The following is a 19,118-nucleotide window of genomic DNA, read 5'->3' on the forward strand; positions in this document are numbered from 1 at the left end:
AGGCCATATGTGCATTTATTTCATCCCACCTGAATGCCCCCCCCCCCCCCCCCCCCCTTTTTTTACACGCATACATGTTAGTATTACCATATATACTGCATCCAAAGCAACTCGGTGTGTGTATGTAATTTGTCTGCATGGTTATCCTCATGTGTGTGTGTGTGTGTGTAGGCTTGCTCGATTGCAAGGTGATGCAAGTTTAAAACCTATTTCCACCTGCATTAAATGCATATTATTCAATGATTGCCCTCTCACTCTCTCTCTCTCTCTGTCTCTCTCTCTCACTCACACACACACACACACACACACTGAGAAAACTACAGATAAAACGCTTCCCTCCAGCCATAATCTAAAATGTTGTTGCTTTAAGTCTCCCGTAGGTGCTTCAGTACATATGTTGTTCTATTGACTGCTATTAGAATAAACGAATACTCAACACACATGATGTTTGTATGTTTAGTAATAATCTTCATTATTTAATTACATTTTTTTCCCCCCAGAGTGAATATTCCTCTGTTTTCAATTGGGGAGTTAATGACTACTACTGTGAAAAATGGCAACGTATATGAATGTGTCAAGGGACGGAAGAAGAATCACTCCACAGAGCTGTAATTAGCAAGACTGCTTTACATGACACACACACGCACACACACACGCTTTTTAATCACCGGCATTTTTGCGTCATGCCGTTTTCAATGTTTAACACACATTGATTTGGAATTCCCCCGACCAACTGCACAGAAAACCCAGCCTTTCCCCCAACCTCGACCTAAAACCAGAACTGATCTCTTTATCCCCGCTTGGAAAGGAAGTCCCCATAATGTGACTGTGTGAAAAGATTAATGTCCCCCACAATATGACACAAGCACACACACACACCCCACAGTCACACATTTATTTTCCCTTCAGTATAATTGTATCAGATAGTTGGTCTTTTAGGTCAGGCTCACAGATAAAAATCACTCGCAGGGGATTTAGTGTAAGGGAGAGTTGGCTTTCTCTGGGTGAGTGTGAGAATCGGGACAGGGCGATAGTGAGGGCTCTGGGGTGGTGAGGCGCTATTATCATGATAGGAGGGCTAAACCGTTACTGGTGGGACAGCACAGAGCGGCTCCATCCAATGGGAATGGATGAATAAGCCATGAAGCCAGGCAGCAGAGGCACTGGTCTGAGATAATGTAGCCTTGCTATGGTAAATCTCTGATGCACACACACACACACACACACACAAGCATACAGATTCATATCAAAATCAAATCTCACACTGTGCTGTAGAACTGGGTCATAGAGTGCCTCTCCTACTGCGTGCATAAAGTTTTTAGAGATAACAAGAAGAGCAAAAGGGAACTACGGAGTGAGAAACTGAGAGGGCAAGACAACGAACGAACGAACGAACGTGGAGCTTTAAGCGAGGCAGAAGTAGCAATCTGAAAACTTGTACTCGATATGTGTTACGTGCATCTGTATAATGCACACTGTGTGCACATTTTCACATCCGTTCTTCCGTGGTGGGGTTGAAGGAGGCCCACCTCCCTTTTTGGAGATAATAATCTTTCCTCCCATGTGTATACATAACATGCATTATTAAGAGACCACTGCAGCGCTGACATCCTTCCAGCTCCTGTAGCACGGTGGTTGTGTTGATTGTCCCCAGTCCCCATTTTAACCATGCTAGATTTAGAAATGTGCGCGCCTGCAAAGCGAGCCAAACTCCACACCGGAGGCAGAAGCAGGTACATCCCTTCTCCAGTTATTCACCGAAATAAACAATGTCTATAGAGCTCGCCGAGAGACCGGAAAATGTAAATGTATGCAAATGTTATTCTCACTTGACTTCTAAATAAAAATGCAACAACATAGCGAACAAATGAGGGTTCATGAATTAACCAATGCAAACCATTTAAATCACGTTGTTCTCAAAGGCTATAATACCGGCATCCAAGCCCTAAGTCAGTACGCCCTACAGCATCTATGTTTGCAAGCAGCAGGCAATTAAGAGCACCATTATGACTGTGATTAGTTATTGTACTGCAAATGAACACTTCTGACTTATCCTGGTCGTATGATGCATCACTCAGCTGATATGTGGGAGCATTACTGAGCTACAGTAGCTCCTTCATTCTGTGTGAGTAATGGCCACAAGGGAATCAGGCTAGCAGTCCAAGTCTATATAACACACAGCCAGAGAGAGATTTACTACAAGCTCCATGCAGGTACCCGGGCAAAGGCAGCATGCCGCAGAATAGGATGCCATGTGTGGTGTGGAGGAGGGTAAACTAAACCCTGGTTACAGATAAAAAGGACTAACAGCAACACAGGATCTGGTTATAACGGCACTAAACATTTCAGAAATAATTCATCCTATAAGACGATGGAAAAAGGAGTTATTCCACACGTAGATGGACACTTGTTTCATGCAGTATTTCAAAATAACCTTCCATCTTCTCAGGAAACAGCTTTGTTTGGTCGAGGCAACAAAAACTACTCAGGTTTAGTAAAATATCGTGTTTTCAAATGACAACAAAAGTGTCACAAATATATCAAGTTCATGACCTCTGGTTACAACAGTTCCCTGGATGAAAGTGTGGTGTTTTACCCACTCGATCACATGGAATGAATACAAATGGATTTTGTGGTTTATATGAATTACAAAGTGTTACTTTTCGTAAGTGTAGCTCAGACGGTGTATGAGGTTTTTCATTTTAGGTTTCTGTTTAGCCCGGCTTCCCTCAGCCGTGTTTCCAGTTAAACCAGGCAGCTGTTTAGAGTGAAAAGTTTTCTGATGAATCCACTTTACACAACATCCCCAGTGCTAAACAGTAGAAAGACACAGTTAGCAACTAGATGGTGAATAAAGTAAACAATTTAGCAGCTAAGAGGCCGATATTTCCCCCAGGGGTTGATGGAGCCCAAAAACGGAGCAAAAAGGAGAGTAAACACCGGATCAGGTGGACAGAAGAAAACTCTGGATGTATGAAAAGGAAACGGTTTGCTAAGTTATTCACCAAAGTGCATTCGGTGATGTCCATATTGTGTTTAAAGCTTGTTCTGCAGACCTTAACTGGCCAAAAGCACTATTTATAATGGACCATATATTTCAGAAGACGCACCAGCATACCCAGAAATAGACACATTACAAACCAAGCTACAAGAAGCTGCCGTGAGGTGGTTTTATCTGTGTTCCTATTGGCCTAACCGGACCTCCGATGACTCAGTAACCTCGCTACTAAATGATTTCCTTTGATGACTTCACTGTTGACTGTTTTTTTCGTTCAGACGTTCAATCTTCATCAGCATCCAGCTTCCAACTTTCCATTTTGTCTTTTCTCATCTTTACCAACCAAATCAAAGAGACTGCAACCTTTAAAGAAGGCATTCAACATGTCGTTTTTATGATTGTGTAGGTGTATTACAGAAATATCAGCAGGCAAACTTGAGCTGACTTTGTGTGCTGACCAAACAAATCATCAATAATTCCCTTTAAATCAGGTTTCTGTTCTTTTGATTATTAAAAGGTCCAGACTTCAAAGAAATAACTCGATTCTCTAGCTGGCTTTTTTTCCTGTTGTTAGTGTGTGTGTGTGTGTGTGTGTGTGTGTTATTTACAGGCATGTGTGTCTGCACTGCTTTAGTCTGTATGCCGGTGAGTGTGAGCATCTATTTGTTTGCTTGTGTGTGTGAGAGCTGTAGGAATGTAAGATTTGGTCATTATTGCTTAATTGGCTGATAGAGCCCATTAGAGATCTTCACAAGGGTTAAATCCATGAATCCAACAGTCCCACTCATCCAACGTGACACTGTCAGGAACCTTCAAAAAAAAAAAAGTGACCCAAATCAAACCGGCCGTGCCTCGCAGGGAAACAAAAACAATCCGTGACTAACATCCTAACCAGCTTCACATGAAAGTGAGCTGAAATGCAGAGAGAATTCACAGGAAGAAGGGAATGAGCTGTGAGGTGGACGGCCCCGCAGCAGAGTGAACTTTACTGAAGGGTCACAGCAAAAAACGTCATATTGGTTTAGCGATTCACAGAAGGGGATCGATCACTGCCTCGCGGGTTTAAAAGCCTCTTCCTCATTCCTTCTGCAGAGCGATGTGGACTCAAATAACAGGCTTCCTGCAACTGGTGGGGATTAGAGCGCTGTATTAAAATGAAGCATCTGTTCATTGCAAACCCTGTCTGTGTCGGTGCTGCAGCCTCGGCGCTGCTTGGCCAGCAGAACTAATTTGAACTTTGAATCACGGGCTCGTCCACAGGTTAAACAGCCTACGGTGAATCATACATTCTCGTGGAAAAGCCGCTCATCTTTGAAATGTTTTCTCTCTGGATGAACCAACAAGCAAACGGCAGATCACAACAACGGCTGTTTCCTCCTGCGTGTGTGTTACGCATGCATCGCTGACGGAGCGGTGTAACGAGCTCCAACGTCTCACCCGCAGCAGCGATTCCGGCCCGATAACTTATATGGAGAGGAGATTTTAAATATGCTACTTGTCATTATTTAGCACAGTGCTAATGTTGACCCATCATGCCCCGATAATCGTTGCCATTAACAGTAGTAAAACATTTTGTAATGTGCTTTCATTATGTGCACATTTCACTTACATATCCCCGTTTACCCTTGTTTAGTTAAATGATGCTGAAGAGGTAAAACTTACCCATTTATTACACGAAAAAGTCTGATTTGACTAGCAGATTACTCCTTCTTAATAATTTTGCCCCTTCTGATTTATCTTGAACGACAGGTTCGGATCTCTCCACCTGCGGTATGTCCACAGTAATACAGCAGTAACCGCAACCTCTCAATACTGAAGCAAACTGTTCACATTTTTGAAAACGTTATTAAAAAGTGCTGTGACAATATTACAAGTATCAGGGGAGGACTTCACGGTATCCTCAGGAATAAATCACACCCTACCGAACCAAAACAGCGAGCCGGGAACACGAGTATGACTGCAGGAACAACACCAAGACCAACACCTGCCCGAAAGTGTGAATGCAAACACACAAATGTGCAAACACACAGGGTCAGGGACTGGATGATGAAATATATGTTGGATTGCAGTATTTGACTTTACGAATCAGCTTCAAATGCAGCACCAGTGAGCAGACAATAATGACCACAGCAGACAATAATGATGGGTGTGTTGCACCTGTAACCACACCCAACAATGATGTCACCGGGTCCTGGAGTCCACCTCCACAGAACTGTAGCACGTTGAAGTGTTAAACAAGCAAAAACAAGATTTCCAGGAGGTGTTAAGTCACTTCTTAAACCCAAGGACTCAATAAAGACGGGGTGGTTGCTGGTGCAATCCCAGTGCAGCGGCAACCATCACCGAGGTCTGGATATTTGCAATTATCTCCTAAAAAAAAGAAAGAAAAAGAAACACCTCTGCATCTGAATGACGTGAAACCTCCTGAAAGGGACAGATATCTATGCAGGAGAGACGGAGGTGGTGAAGATGTGCGGGGAGCTGAGTGGAGAAGGCAGCAACCGCTGTGCCTCCAGTACGCTCTGTGCAGCCGGCAGCATAGCCTGTTTCACTGCAGTGATTTTACACACTCACAATGTTCCTACATGATATATGCACAGCATTAGAAAGTATTGTTGCCATTCTGCTCCGTGCAATGATTTAACGCTGCTCGATGACGACGGCATCAGTTAGTTAAAGGTATAATATTCACTTTGTGGGTTGATGTTCGTAATGTTTGGTCCTGACGTGCACAAAGGGGCGAGGACCTGTTCATCATTGTTTGCAGCTTGAATTTCTATTCTTACTGCGGCTCATATAGTCAATCATGCAAGATACAATTATAACTCGGGACACGGGCTCACCTACAGGAAATGAAAGGCATAATAAAAGAGAGGAGGAAAGAAAAGAGAAGATTGCCAAAGGGGAATATTATCAGACACAAATATGAGTGTGAAGGAAAGAAATAGGAGCAATTGCAAGGTATGCAGGTATGTATACATGTATAGAAAACAAGCTGTTTGATCTGGTTAATATAATACCGCTGTAGTCATAGTAAAAGTGAGAAAAAAATGTGATAAATATACTGTTATTTGCTGATTGTTGTATTGCAGGTACAAATAAATACCTCGAGAATCATTTCCGACCCGTGCATGAACTTAACATCGTTAAAAGAAATTGTGCAAAATGACGAACCTAAAAACAAATTAAACCATTTCATGCTTCTCAATTTATTTATAAGTCATACTCAAGCACTTGATAAGAAAGTAACACCTTAGTGTGAAAAACCGCTGTTGTTCTTCCGCCTCCCAGAGACACACTGGTGGTTTGAAGTAGACCTACAGAGTGCTACTCTCAGCTTCGGGGGCTGCGGTGAGGAATGACGCTCATAAACTGTCCTTGTTGTCACGTTACGTTTCCAACAGCGAAAAATGGCATCCAAAAATAAAACTTCAGAGGATGCTATGGGTGAGGAATTTTTAAAAGTGTAGATTTGACAGCGCTCTGGCTGACTTGGAAACTGAGCCGGATTCTGCCCGAGGCTGCAGCAGGGAGGATACGGCCGGTGGGGAATCTCTAGAGCTGGTTGAGAGCAAAGAACAACTGGAGGAGCCGTCATGTAAAATTCCCCTCAGAAACAGAATCATTACGCCGTAATGAATATCAGTTGTAGGATGGTAAGCCGTGCGTGCGTTACTATGCATGAAAATGTTCCTCCTCACTCAGACACAGGAATGCTGGAGAGCTTTCTTCAGGATCTCTGAGATAAACTGGAAAAGACAACCAAGACTAGCAGATTTAAAAAAAAAAATCTAATTTAGTGGTCCTTCCCCCAAGAAGGCTTGAGAGCTACCAATGAGCTGCAGCAGCGGGACGGCAACGGGATTCAGCAGTAGATTGTAGACGGTGTGTGTCTTACTCTGCAACAGCATTCTCGGTCCATATAGCACTGACTGGATAATCGATTTCTTATATAGACTAGATTTACCGACATCCACATAACAGGTGAGGATGTATCGCTTTAAGGAAGGTAGTACTCTAAGTTTCACATCAACTTTCTATAAAAAATAAATAAAGCTTTTACTATCTCTTCCTTTTTCTCTGCTGGCTGTTAATTAAACTTTGGCTTTATTGAGTAAAAGCAGTGGGTACATCCACGCTGTTGACCTTTAAACAGGATGCGTACATGCAGATCAAACATTCACAAATGTTTTTCTTGATTTATTACTCCATGTGAGTCCCAAAAGGCATTAAAATGTCCTTGAGAAATAAATGTTTTGGTCCACTTTCCAAACAAAACACGTCTTCCTTTTCATTGCATTCACTTTACTACCTCCGCTTACACTTATCCCCCTCCCAGATCAGAGTACTGTATTCCCACACGCTAACACAACATCTCTGATACAAACAACCCTGGCAGCTACTGAATCATTCCTGAAGCTGCTGTTGTAACATCTGTAGGCAGGTTTCTCCCCCCCAAACTCATCTCGGCTTGATGTTTAAGTTGGTCTGCCAGTTCATGTGTGAAGAAACATAATCTTCTTCACTCTGAAGTCTGAATCTTATTTAGCCTGGAGGAGCACAGAGAGCGATGGACAGGAACACGCACGTACCTGAGACTCAAGGTCAGTCGTTCATCTTTAGCCCTCAGCAGATCGCCGACAGAAAACGTGGCACTGCCCAGGAAGCTGCCCTGTAGAGGCAGACGGAGAAGGGAGGAAAGTGCTGGTGAACATGGGGCAAACCATTTCAGCGGCAACAGTTAAAAATAAAACACCTTTCTAGTCATCTAACCAGTCAAAGCGCTGTGAAAAACATGTCAGACACACACACACACACACACTCATACACTGAAGGCAGAGGCTGCTGTACAAGGCGCCATTAGGATCTAACCTGATTCACACTTTCCACCATTTAGGGTTCAATTTGAGAGTGACCAGCTCTACTTCTGAGCCAAAGAACGGTAAAAAGAAACTCTTGGTATCACAGAGGTGTAAGAATATGTCAGCTTAGTGTGCCAGACATAGAATTTACTGTGAGCCCTGTGATCTAGAAAAGCAAGAAAATGGGGAGATATGGACATCCGAGGAACACGGACAGACAATCTACCCTCCTGTCCTGCGTCTTGTGCGCCCTCTTTCTACCTCTAACCCCCCCCCCCCCCCCCCCCCGGTCTGACAACATGTGTTTGCTGCAGGCATGATGTGAACAGGGGGTGTCAGCACCCAAGAACTGGGTCACGGAGAGAAAGGTAGGGGATGAGCCCATCTATAACGAAGAGAGATGATCTACATTCATAGAAAACACACACACACTCTCTCACAGGCATGCCCAGATGCATACATTATACACACACACACACACACACACACACACACACACACACACACACACACACACACACACACAGAGAAAAGTCTTGCACCTGCAAGTACCACCATTAACATGCGAGCTTGTGCTGCAGGAGAGGAGGGCTAAGACTGTGTCAAGGACACAGGCTGCCTCCAACAAAGCTAAAACGCAGAGTAGGTAATTAAAAACAGTTACAAAGGTGATTCCACATATTTCATCATACGAGGGGAAAAGTAATCTTAATTAAAGTGTCCGCGACCTGTTCACACGCTTCTCTGAGACACTTATCATTTACAGTCCTTTTGAGTTGTTGTTTTATTTCAAAGCTGTTGCGATAGTGCCAGTAAGAAATGAAGTGATGTTATGAAACTTGAGATAGCTGTTAAGGTGGAGCCTGTTGTGGAAATGAATGCAGAAAATGTAAGCAAACACCAGAAAGCTTCCACACACACTTGCATGCATTTTCACACCACCACACACAAGTTGGAGGGTAAAAAGTTCCACAAACCAGGTCTGAATCCGAGACCATAGTCATGAATGCAGCAAGTAGCATTGGCTTTTCAATAATGAATGATCTGCAGAGCATTTTCTCATCACACTGATCCAAAGTTTGGTCTTCAAAATGTCTGAAAATGCCAGAAACGTCCATTCTAATTTTCCAAGGCTCAACATAATATCTTATATTCCATTAAAAGTCCAACCCAAAGACATTCAGCTTACTATTATATAAATGTGACCAAAAAGCTGCTCTTAAATGAGAAGCTAAAACCAGAAATCGACACATTCGATCACAACGATCCAAAAAGTTGCCGATTCACTTTCAACTTCTCGTTTCAGCTCTAGGCATGACGTGACAAATCGACATCAAACACACCCTCTTTGTCAGTATAACACTCTGTTATATCTATTCAGTCACAGCGGGCCAGCGGCTCATTTTGTAGCGTCACAGTGGTCCCTCACCTCATGCTGCTATACATTAAAATGACTGTAATGAGAGCACTGCTATTGGATGAGCATCATCATCAGATAAGATGAGTTGAGGTATCAGGTGACAAGAAGTTGGTCAACAGTGAAATACTGTATTGTTATTTAACAGAAGACGTTTCCCCGTAGCAAACATTAGCTCCAGGCTACACTGTTCACTCACTTTAAGTAATCCTCTTAACATGCACATTTTCTTTAACTTTATTTTCTTCTATTGTTTGACTTCACTTTCTTCTCTAATCTCCATCCCCCCCACCTCCTACAGCGCTGCTCTTTCACTCCTTTTTTTGTGGGTCTCTTTAGATTCTCTTGTATCAGATAAAAAAAGGGCATCCTGTCTACTGACCTTTTCTCTCTCAATCATTTCCTCCCTGAGCATTTCCCTGCTACCCCGCACCAATCCCCCCATATGCTTAAAGCAAAAACACAGCCTCAAACACATTCTTCAGCTCCAGCCCACTCATAGGCAGAGTCACGCAGGCATGCATGTACAGAAAGAGGAAGAGACCAAAACCCAAGGTCACTCAACAGTGCTACGACAAAAAAACACTCACACAACAACAAGACGTAACAGCAAAGGTTTAAAAAGCTGCTCGAATTTACCCAGAATGACACACAGCTTCATATTCAGTTACAGGTTTACATGTCCTGTAGGCATCACTTGATATCCACAACGCCATAGCCTTTAGCAATGGCGTATCGTAGCCAATCAAGAGTTTTGCCCCGATAACCCGGAGCTCAAGGCACAAAAGGTCATTACACAACGTGGAGGAACATTATATCCCCATGTAGTCATTACTCGGAGGCTGGTACAGAGCGTCTGGTAAATGGTCTCAGAAATCCATTCCTTAGCATCTTTTTATGGCCCCTCACGATGAAGGCTTTAAAAGTAATGAAGCTCTGGAGACCGTCCTCTTACGCACGATCAAAGTGGCTATACCACGGAAAATGAGAGAAAGATGGGGGCAAGAGAGGAGGAGCGGAGTGAGAGAAGAAGACAAATGATGCTCTTCCAGGATCACGGAGGATTGATTATGATGGTCTCGCTCTGTTCCCCTCTCACATGCTGGGGCTCTCTTTTTTTTCCCCCCCGTCTCTTTCGCCTGCTCCATCTCATTCCTTTGACTGCTTCTATTGGAGTGCCAGTTGCTCCCAGAGTAACTTTTGATCCATGCTATCCTTCAGTAGCAAGACATTTTACACGAGCTCGGAGATAAATACACGTATCTAACCAAACACAAAAGTGCTTTGGAGAACTCGTGCGCACACATAAAAGATCCATCATTGACCAAAAAAAAAGTAAAAATGAAAGACACTTGAGCAGGAACACGCCGGAGCTGACATATTGTACTTCTACAGGCAAGCCGAGCACTTGTCTGAGGACCTGTGAAGGCCGGTGTCGGCCCATCACTTGGCAGAGGTAAACGGTCCAACTCGAGCTGTAGATCTATTGATTTTCTCCATGCCCTGGGTGACAGAGTGAAACACACACACACACACACACACACACACACACACACACACACACACACACACACACACACTCTCTCTCTCAATCATTCCCTCTCTTCTATCTGTCTCTGGCTCTCACAGACTGAAGAGAATACCTGGAGGAGAGGACATTCATTCACATGCTACGCCAACAAGTGACATTTGATATAAATGGCAGCGGTGACAGTTTTGGAACTGGCTGAATAACATGCATCAGGAAAGCATTCATGAATATGAACACTTTTATACCATGGAGGGGGGGTTCAGCATTGTCTACACGCATAAGCTGCTCCTCCACTACAAATAGAGCTTCACAAATCGGCCTAATTAAGTCATTAAAGATGTCATGACACGCCATTTATACTTACATGCAAATGTGTGCACTCGGGCACAAATTATCACCAGAGTTCATCTCTCTCTCACACACACACACACACACACACACACACACACACACACACACACACACACACACACACACCACATACAGTATATAACAATACAGAAACACACACACACACACACACACACACACACACACACACACACACACACACACACACAGACAAGGAAGTCCACTTACGATTCTGTTGCACACAATCCTAGCAGCAGCAAGCGAGTGAGACAGCGACAGAAACGAGGAGAGGCCGACACAGAAAGAGAGAGAGAGAGACAGAGAGAGAGAGAGACTGAAATAAAGAAGCGCGAGAGAGGAAAAGAGATGTGATGTCTTCGTTCTTCCTCTTAATGAGCTCCGGGACGGTTCTTCCTACATATCTCCCTTCAGTCGTCACTTAGAGTAACTCCATGTGTTGTGTTCCCTCCTTAGAGAGCGGCAGGCACACGGGTGGACGCATGCACTAGAAACATGCAAACACACATAAACACACGCGCACACACAGAGACTGCAGCCTCCACTGTGACGGAGAACTGGCTAGAGTGAGCTACTGGCGTTAGCGCTGTTGCTGTTGTGGTTGGCTTGACAGTTAGGGAGATCAGGGGGAGGGAGGGGGAGAGAGAGAGAGAGAGAGAGCCACAAGAGGGGAGGGAGTCGACAAATACAAGCAGTCGATGTGGAGAGGGGGAAGAGGGAGGAGGACGGTGGAACAACACAGAAGAGGAAGAGACAGAAAGGAAGGAAGACAGACAATTAATGGGCAGAGAACCAAGATAGCAACACAGAAAAGGGAGAGAGATACAGAAGAATAGAAAGAAAAAGAAGGAGGGAGGGCAGACTTGTGTGACTCAGATGGCCAACAGGGTACGTGAATTAACATGAATGTCCAACCACACGCTGCAAGGGTATATGAAGTAGTGTGTGTTAGTGTACACGAATAAACACACACACGCTGACTACACAAGAGGCTTGTTGAGACGTATTTTGATACAAGCAGTTGCAACTGAGAGAAAAAAGGAAATCTATCCATCCACTTTGAGACATGGAGACAATGACTAACAAACCCACACAGCGACGCCAGCGACACCAAGCTTAGGTTTCAACTATCTGGGCTCGAACCTGGGATTAGCAGGGTTTTAATTTATCCGTACAGACACGGGGGGTGTTCTGGCAAAGGACAAAGGACATGCTTTAACACTGGCCCTTATCACCCCGAGCAGATACACAAGCAAACACAATGGGGCATTAAAAACACTTTAGCACACACACACACACACACACACACGCTGATGAGGTCACACTGATGAGTCGTCAACCTTCCCTAATATAGGAGGTGGGGTGTGGAATTAGGCCGTGTGGGTGGAAACCCTGGTGACAAGCGGCAGCCTCCGTTAGATCGCGCGTGAACTCCAAAAGATTCCCCAACAGGCTTCACAGTCTAACAAACTGACTCACAGCAGAGCTGATGTGCATCCCCGCTGCTGCCAAGTCCATTGTAGTTGGTTACTGCTCATTTTCGTCAGTGATTAGTGGCGTGTTCTGTTGTCTCCTTCTGCATGCATTTCGACTCCAAAGAAATCTGCACCCGACGGGGGAATTTGTTTGAATCTTACAGGAACAGAAATGAAGGTTAGATAACAACATGGAAGAATCCTAGATCAAAGCTTGTTCAAAATATGACTCGAGCTCAGTGAAAACGGGCAGTTTTTTTTCTTCTTTTTTCTTTGAAGTTCAAAATGTCATGTCAGACATATTTCGGAGCATTCCTACGGCGAGTTCCTGAAAAGCACACAAGGCTGGCAGGGATCGGTCTAACATCCAACACTGGGAGAACACGCTACCTACCGCAGGGGAAACGTTCGAGGGCTGTAAAAGGGAAAGCCTAAGTCATTCTTAATTCCTACTCTTTTTTTTGTATTTAACCACCATCACAGCTGGGTGAACACGGTTGCCACTGCAGATGACTCACCCATTATTCAGGGACCTTATATGAATCCTGCAGCCCTGATGCATCTGCAGACATGGACGTGTTAGTCTGTGTAAAGACCATTGAACAAATGCCACTGGCAGCTGAGATTTTTTGCACAGTCTGCACCATCTTAAGACAAGAACCCCCCCCCCCCCCCCCCAACCCAGACAGGCACAGACAAAAGCAGGCGGCTGTGTTTTCCCCGGATGAGCTGATGTTCTCATTCTTAACTGTCTAGCATGGACATTGTCCCATTCTTCCTTGGCTTATTCGTTTCATGGTCCTCTGCCTTGACCTCATTCCTCCTCTCTTGATCTGTTAAAAGGAAAAGAAAAAACAACCTGCCGACAGACAGACGCAGTCAAACCTGAGCTCGCCCTCTTTTGCCTTCTCCATCTATTTCTTCAATGCAGCAAACATGAAAGATATAAGAAAGTGGAGTGGAGAGGTATTATACAAGACTGTTGCATTGTGGGTCGTTTGTAGCCTGAATGTTGCTGGGCTAGCATATTTAATTAAAGGCAGGTGTTTTGTTGTACAATTACTTTGTACAGTTTAATTTTGTCACACCGAATATAAATATTAAAAGTCCAAAAAGTGACATAATTTGTGTACTTCTGGTTATTTTAATCATGCTGGTCCTGCGTGTGTTTGCGCTCCAAGAAAGCAGAGTGAAATAAAACTGATTTGCACTTCGTCTCCAAATACTTTGATGTCATTTTGTATTGTTTTTGCGCCTTGTTTTTACTATTTTGTCTGCTTTATGAATAACTTTTGAAATGTATCAAAGGCACCAAACGTACCGACGTAAAAACAACACTTATGACTCTTTGTGCGAACATGAAAACTGAAACAAGAGAGATGAATGCCTCCTGGGTCTGGTTTTGATATGAAGAAAGAAGCTAAACTTTAATCTTTTTCAACTCTAGAAAGATTACCGTTATAGTGTAAAATCGTGGAAGTGGGCTCTTAATTGGCGGAGCTTTCCGCGACTTCATTTCTCACATAATTCTGTGATAATTCTTATCTCGCTTTGGAGTCGGACAAGTGTAAATTACCATGAAAACACATGGAGGGTTTAAGAAAAATCCATATCTAAACTGAATTATGAAGTGAACCGTGAGGAGTAACAACAAGGGATACATCACTGTGGCTTGTGATGAAGTACTTTATCAATATTTTAATATATGGAGTGATGTTAAAATTGCAAGCTACAATGGTGCCGTTTTGTCAATACTTAATGCATTTGGTGGTTTAATTAGTCAGGTGTTTGAGGAACGGCTGTGCTGAAACATGTGCTACAATGACAAACAAAGTCATTAGCCCAGCCTATCATTGCCACAGTGTTGCACTGAATATCAAGTCTGAAGGCTGGAGATTCTCCACTGAATTCAATTATCAGTGTCTCGAGTATTTAACCATTATATACCTCAAGTATGCCCAAGTAGGATATTCTCTGGGACTGTGAATGTTGCTTTTCATTCAGATAATGGCACAAGTCAAGAGCGTGTGAATGGCTGAATGAGAGGCAAAGACATTAGGCATTATGTCTGCTGAGAAAGGTTATTGAACATATATGCAGTTTTCTGTAGGTGTAAGTAATAATGTGTTTATTGTGCTGAAAGTACACAATCTTTAATCTCCTGCCTCTAAAAAATGTAAAGTGATACACTTCCTGTGCTCTATAGGGACCAAGATGATGTTTTTGCTCCTGGAGTCAGAATTCATAAGCAGGAAGAAGCCGGACTGAAAAGTAAATACTCACTGAAAGCTGACAGCTGAGAGACGGGCGAAACTCCTTTTTAAGATTCCTTCTCCTGCAGTGAGTGTACGTACGTAGATATCGATAGAGTCATGTGACGTGGCAGAGCGCGGGACAGGTTAATATTCCCTCTTTCGGACAAAACAGTCTCCAGGTATCTCCAATTCTTTATTGCGAAGAGAGAGGCGAGTAAAACTCTGACGGCTCAGGCGTGAGTGTTCATACCTGCTCTCACATACATTCTTCAGCTTGTCAACGCATGCCCCCCCAAACAAAAAGCCCTTCCTTCCACTCTATTAGCTTTGCTTCCTCACTCTATTACCACTCTTGCTTTCTTTAATCACATTTTCATTTTAGTGGCTGACCATATATCAGGCAATCAAGGTTTTTCTAACAGAAGCCTCCAAATACACCAAACAGGGAGGATGATAAGAATGTGCTTGAGTAACAATAAGTAGAGAATCGGATTCCCATGTCCGTGTCTATTTATCTCACCGACGCAGCTGCAGGCAGGAGAAAACGAAACTGAACTGGTGGCGAATGCAGCCTGCCCTCGGTACAGTGGAAGCGCACTATAGATGCCTTCCACTCTCAGCTTTGGTCCATAAACTTTAACGGCTAACCCCACTGCAGAATAGGTGATAAAAATCAAGGCTCCTTCCATCACAGTCTGTAAACATGACTTGGTAGCGGGTCCAAAGCCCCGTACAGTCCCATTCAAATCCCCCTCTATTGACTTGAGTACTATATTTAAATTGCAGCACGGCAAACCTGCAGCTGTTTTCATAGAGTTGCATTTGAATCCCCCCCCCCCTTTTTTTATTTTTATCTCTGTCAGCAGATGAGATCCATATGATCATACGCTTACAATATGGGAGTGTGTATTATCAGCTACTCATCGCGAGGTGCTATCGGCCTGACCCGGAGGAGGCTGTGGTTAGCAGCTTCCCCTTCTCTCTGAGTCTGCGGTAGAAGAAGTCGAAGTAGGTCGCACTTTATCATTTTATCAAGATCAACATCCTGTTTGTCACATCGTCTCTGTTGACGTGGTTGCTTGTGTGGTAACGGGTTAACATCAGTCAAACAATAGCTGAATGAAGCCTGGAATTTTGTGCACAGCGGATAACTCGGGGGTTCCGGGAGTACGTTCCCTTACTTCCCCGTGGATAGATTACAGGGAACGTGCAGGTTGCAATTCCCTGCCCTTATGTAGCAGTGAGAAGCTGCTAGCTTACCCCCAGGCCTTTAAGGCTACAGGCTATGCTGGTTCTGTCTCTCCGCCTTGGTAGCTTCCTTCCTATCACACACACACACACACACACACACACACACACACACACACACACATGCAAGCAAACACAAACACATGCACAGTAATAGTACAATAATATGCTAGCTCATGCCTGAAGAGGTTGATAGCTCTCTTCTTCAGAGAGCAGGACTATAGGGGCTGTGAAAGTAAACAGCTCGGATCAAACAAACTCTCAGCTCCCTTTGAAGAGTCGGAGACAATTACGGATATCAGCGGCGCGGCCCAGAGGTGGTTAACGGCCTCGACAGGCAGGCAGGCAGACGGGGACTGACGGCCCCCAATGTCTAGAGATATGTGCTCCTCAATGACTCCGCCGTACAGCCGAATCCGAGGAGCGCCGCGTCCTCGCCGAGCATAGCAGTGGAAACGCAAAGAGCTCTGCCCTGAGGGAAACGCACTCTATCTGGGAGCGCTTATCCCCGGTGTGTGAGATCTAAACACTGTTGTGTGGATTTTAGTGCAATATCATTGGAGCAGATGGGGGCCAAAGCGCTCCGTCTTCCTGCAACATTCCTCCAATAGACTGGGAGTGCTTTAGCGCAAAGCAAAGGCTATTATTAGAAAATAATGAGCCTTATGTAGGACTGTGCTTGTTCTTCTGTGGAAGGTTACCTGTTTACTTTGAGCGAACAAGACACAACACCACAATACCACAGTGTCACCTGTGAGCGCGCATGCAGGAGGCGAGCCTCCGGCTGCAGCTATGCAGCTCAGGCACGCTCACTGTGGAGGAGTTTCTGAAGAAGCACGTTCCTTCCCCGAGTCCACGCAGAACGCAGCGCTGCCATTTCAGACGCATCACACCACCTTGACTCGGTGAACAACAAGACGCAGGAAACAGCGGGAGAAGCGCAACAGCCGCTGGCGATTTTTGTCTTCCTCTGCACAACGCATATTAGATGCCTAAATGACATGTTTGCCGGTTGATGTGGAACAACATCAACAAAGTAGCCTTTTGAACTGAATACGCTGCTTATGTGAGCGCAGTGTTTGTCCTTGGTGGCTAAGATAGCGGATTAATAGATTCAGTGTTTTTGTTGCTGTTGTTTCACATACGATTATTCAAAAAGAAAGAAAGAGATAAGATCAAAAACAAATACATTTGTATTTCCTGGGGAGGAATGAAAATGCCTCTTTGAGATGTTAAAAGCCTCCCCACCCTCTTTGGGCGTGTAGAGGGGGAAACAATGTTGGCTGATTTCTGATTATCATATAATTCCATCTGCGCCAACAGAATGGAACAACAAAGCAGCGACAAGAACCCTTCTGCCCCACGCTCATTTACTTTTCAGTCCTCCTGGGTAGGCAGAGGAGGAGGAAAAGCAATGTGTCATTACCTCCGTCGACACAGTTAGCAAGCCATGAGATCCTTACTTCTTCCGGACGCATACGGAAAGTCACCGCCATAAAATGTCGTATAACACTCATTTCAATTGACCAACTGTAGGTTTTTTAATTGCACCCAGCATGACTTTACAGTATGCTGGCACCCACACACAGGATTACCAAGGCTATTTGCCCAAAGGCTTCCACATGCATGTGCAGAAACACAAAAACTCACACACTGTACAAGCCGCTGGCCGGGCTGGCAAGCTCATCAGTGGCTCAGTTAGCCATGGAAAATAGCTGCATACACACACACACACACACACACACACACACACACAGAGCCAACAAGCATCAGCACTTTCCACCCGTGCCTCTTAAAGGAAACCATTACACTGCAGAAACCCGCGGGAAGCCAGGCAGAAAGGGGATTTTCTCAAACACTTTTTCTCTTTTCCGCTCTCTCAGAAAAAACAGAAAAAAACCCCCCTAACTTACAGTAAGCTACTTTTGCCAGAGAAAAAGAGATTACAGTCAGCCAAGCGTCTAATTCACCTGTGACCCAGTAATTCATTTGGCTGATAATCTGCTATTGCAGCCGACAGTAACAATCACCAGTGTGATGGCTAGAGAGGCGAGGGAGCATTTGGAGAGGTATGGGCTGGGCTGATTGGTGGAGGATATTTGATTACATTTTCAAATGAACAATGCATTATGACATTGAGCCAGACAAATCCCACCTTGAGGAGATTGGAGGGGGATTATGCAGGGAGGAGTTTGGGAGAGGTCATGACAAAAAGGGAGGAGCACTTCAGCATCAAGTGGTTATCTGGTGCTTGACACGGTGATTTTCAATTCTCCATTTCTATGCATGTCTGCTGAATGTGGATAGACCATGAGATGCATGGACAGTAATAGATCTAAAAGTGTACTGCAGATGTCCAAAACCGTTTCTATCACATAGCTATAAGAAGAAAAACAGCAAGCAGTTTCGCTTTCCTCCTCATTTATTTGTTCTTTTTTTAAAATCCATTCTGATATATTGCTGACTTCAAGGGAATGTCAGTTTTAGTCTACTGAAAATAAATACCACGTTATAAGTTATAACCTATATAAAATGTATTAATGTCTTTAAAGAAATAGTTTGACATTTTGGAAGTCACACTCACTCACTTGCCGAGAGTTACATGAGAAGATTTATGCGTCTCTTGCGTCTGCACGGTAAATATGAAGCTGGAGCCGGCAGCGTGTTGGCCAGCAGCCCGCTTCGCTCCGCACAAAGAAAACGGCAATGTGTTGCTTTTACACTTTAGTTTTTTTGTCCTGGTTAAACAAACTAGACAAAACATGTCTAACAGCTTGGATTTATCTACTTTTGGATGGAACCAGACTGGTGGTTTCTGGCCTTTATGCTAAGCTAAGCTAAGCTAAGCGGCTGCTGATTCCAGCTTCGTGTTGAACAGACATGAAAGTGGTATTGATCTTGACAGTAGACAGTAACTGAAAATATTTCCCAGAATGTTGTTTATTCCTTTCATTTCTGTCTCG

The 19,118-nt window shown here is 44.1% G+C and overlaps 1 protein-coding gene across 6 annotated transcripts in view; it reads right to left on the reverse strand.

Moving 5' to 3' along the window:
• inpp4b (inositol polyphosphate-4-phosphatase type II B) overlaps window positions 1-19,118 on the reverse strand; it is a gene marked incomplete at its 5' end in the record, with an annotated part of 112,924 nt that overhangs the window by 64,694 nt on the left and 29,112 nt on the right. For 5 of the 6 annotated variants that reach the window (XM_084005589.1, XM_084005593.1, XM_084005588.1 and 2 more), the window contains one exon: window positions 7,591-7,670. In XM_084005589.1, coding sequence (XP_083861715.1) covers window positions 7,591-7,670 — 80 coding nt within the window. Of the gene's footprint in view, window positions 1-7,590; window positions 7,671-14,935; window positions 15,098-19,118 lie in introns of those variants that run through there. The other variant, XM_084005592.1, reaches the window with a different exon arrangement.

The sequence above is a fragment of the Eutrigla gurnardus genome (assembly GCF_963514095.1).
Source record: "Eutrigla gurnardus genome assembly, chromosome: 3".
Classification (NCBI taxonomy): Eukaryota; Metazoa; Chordata; class Actinopteri; order Perciformes; family Triglidae; genus Eutrigla; species Eutrigla gurnardus.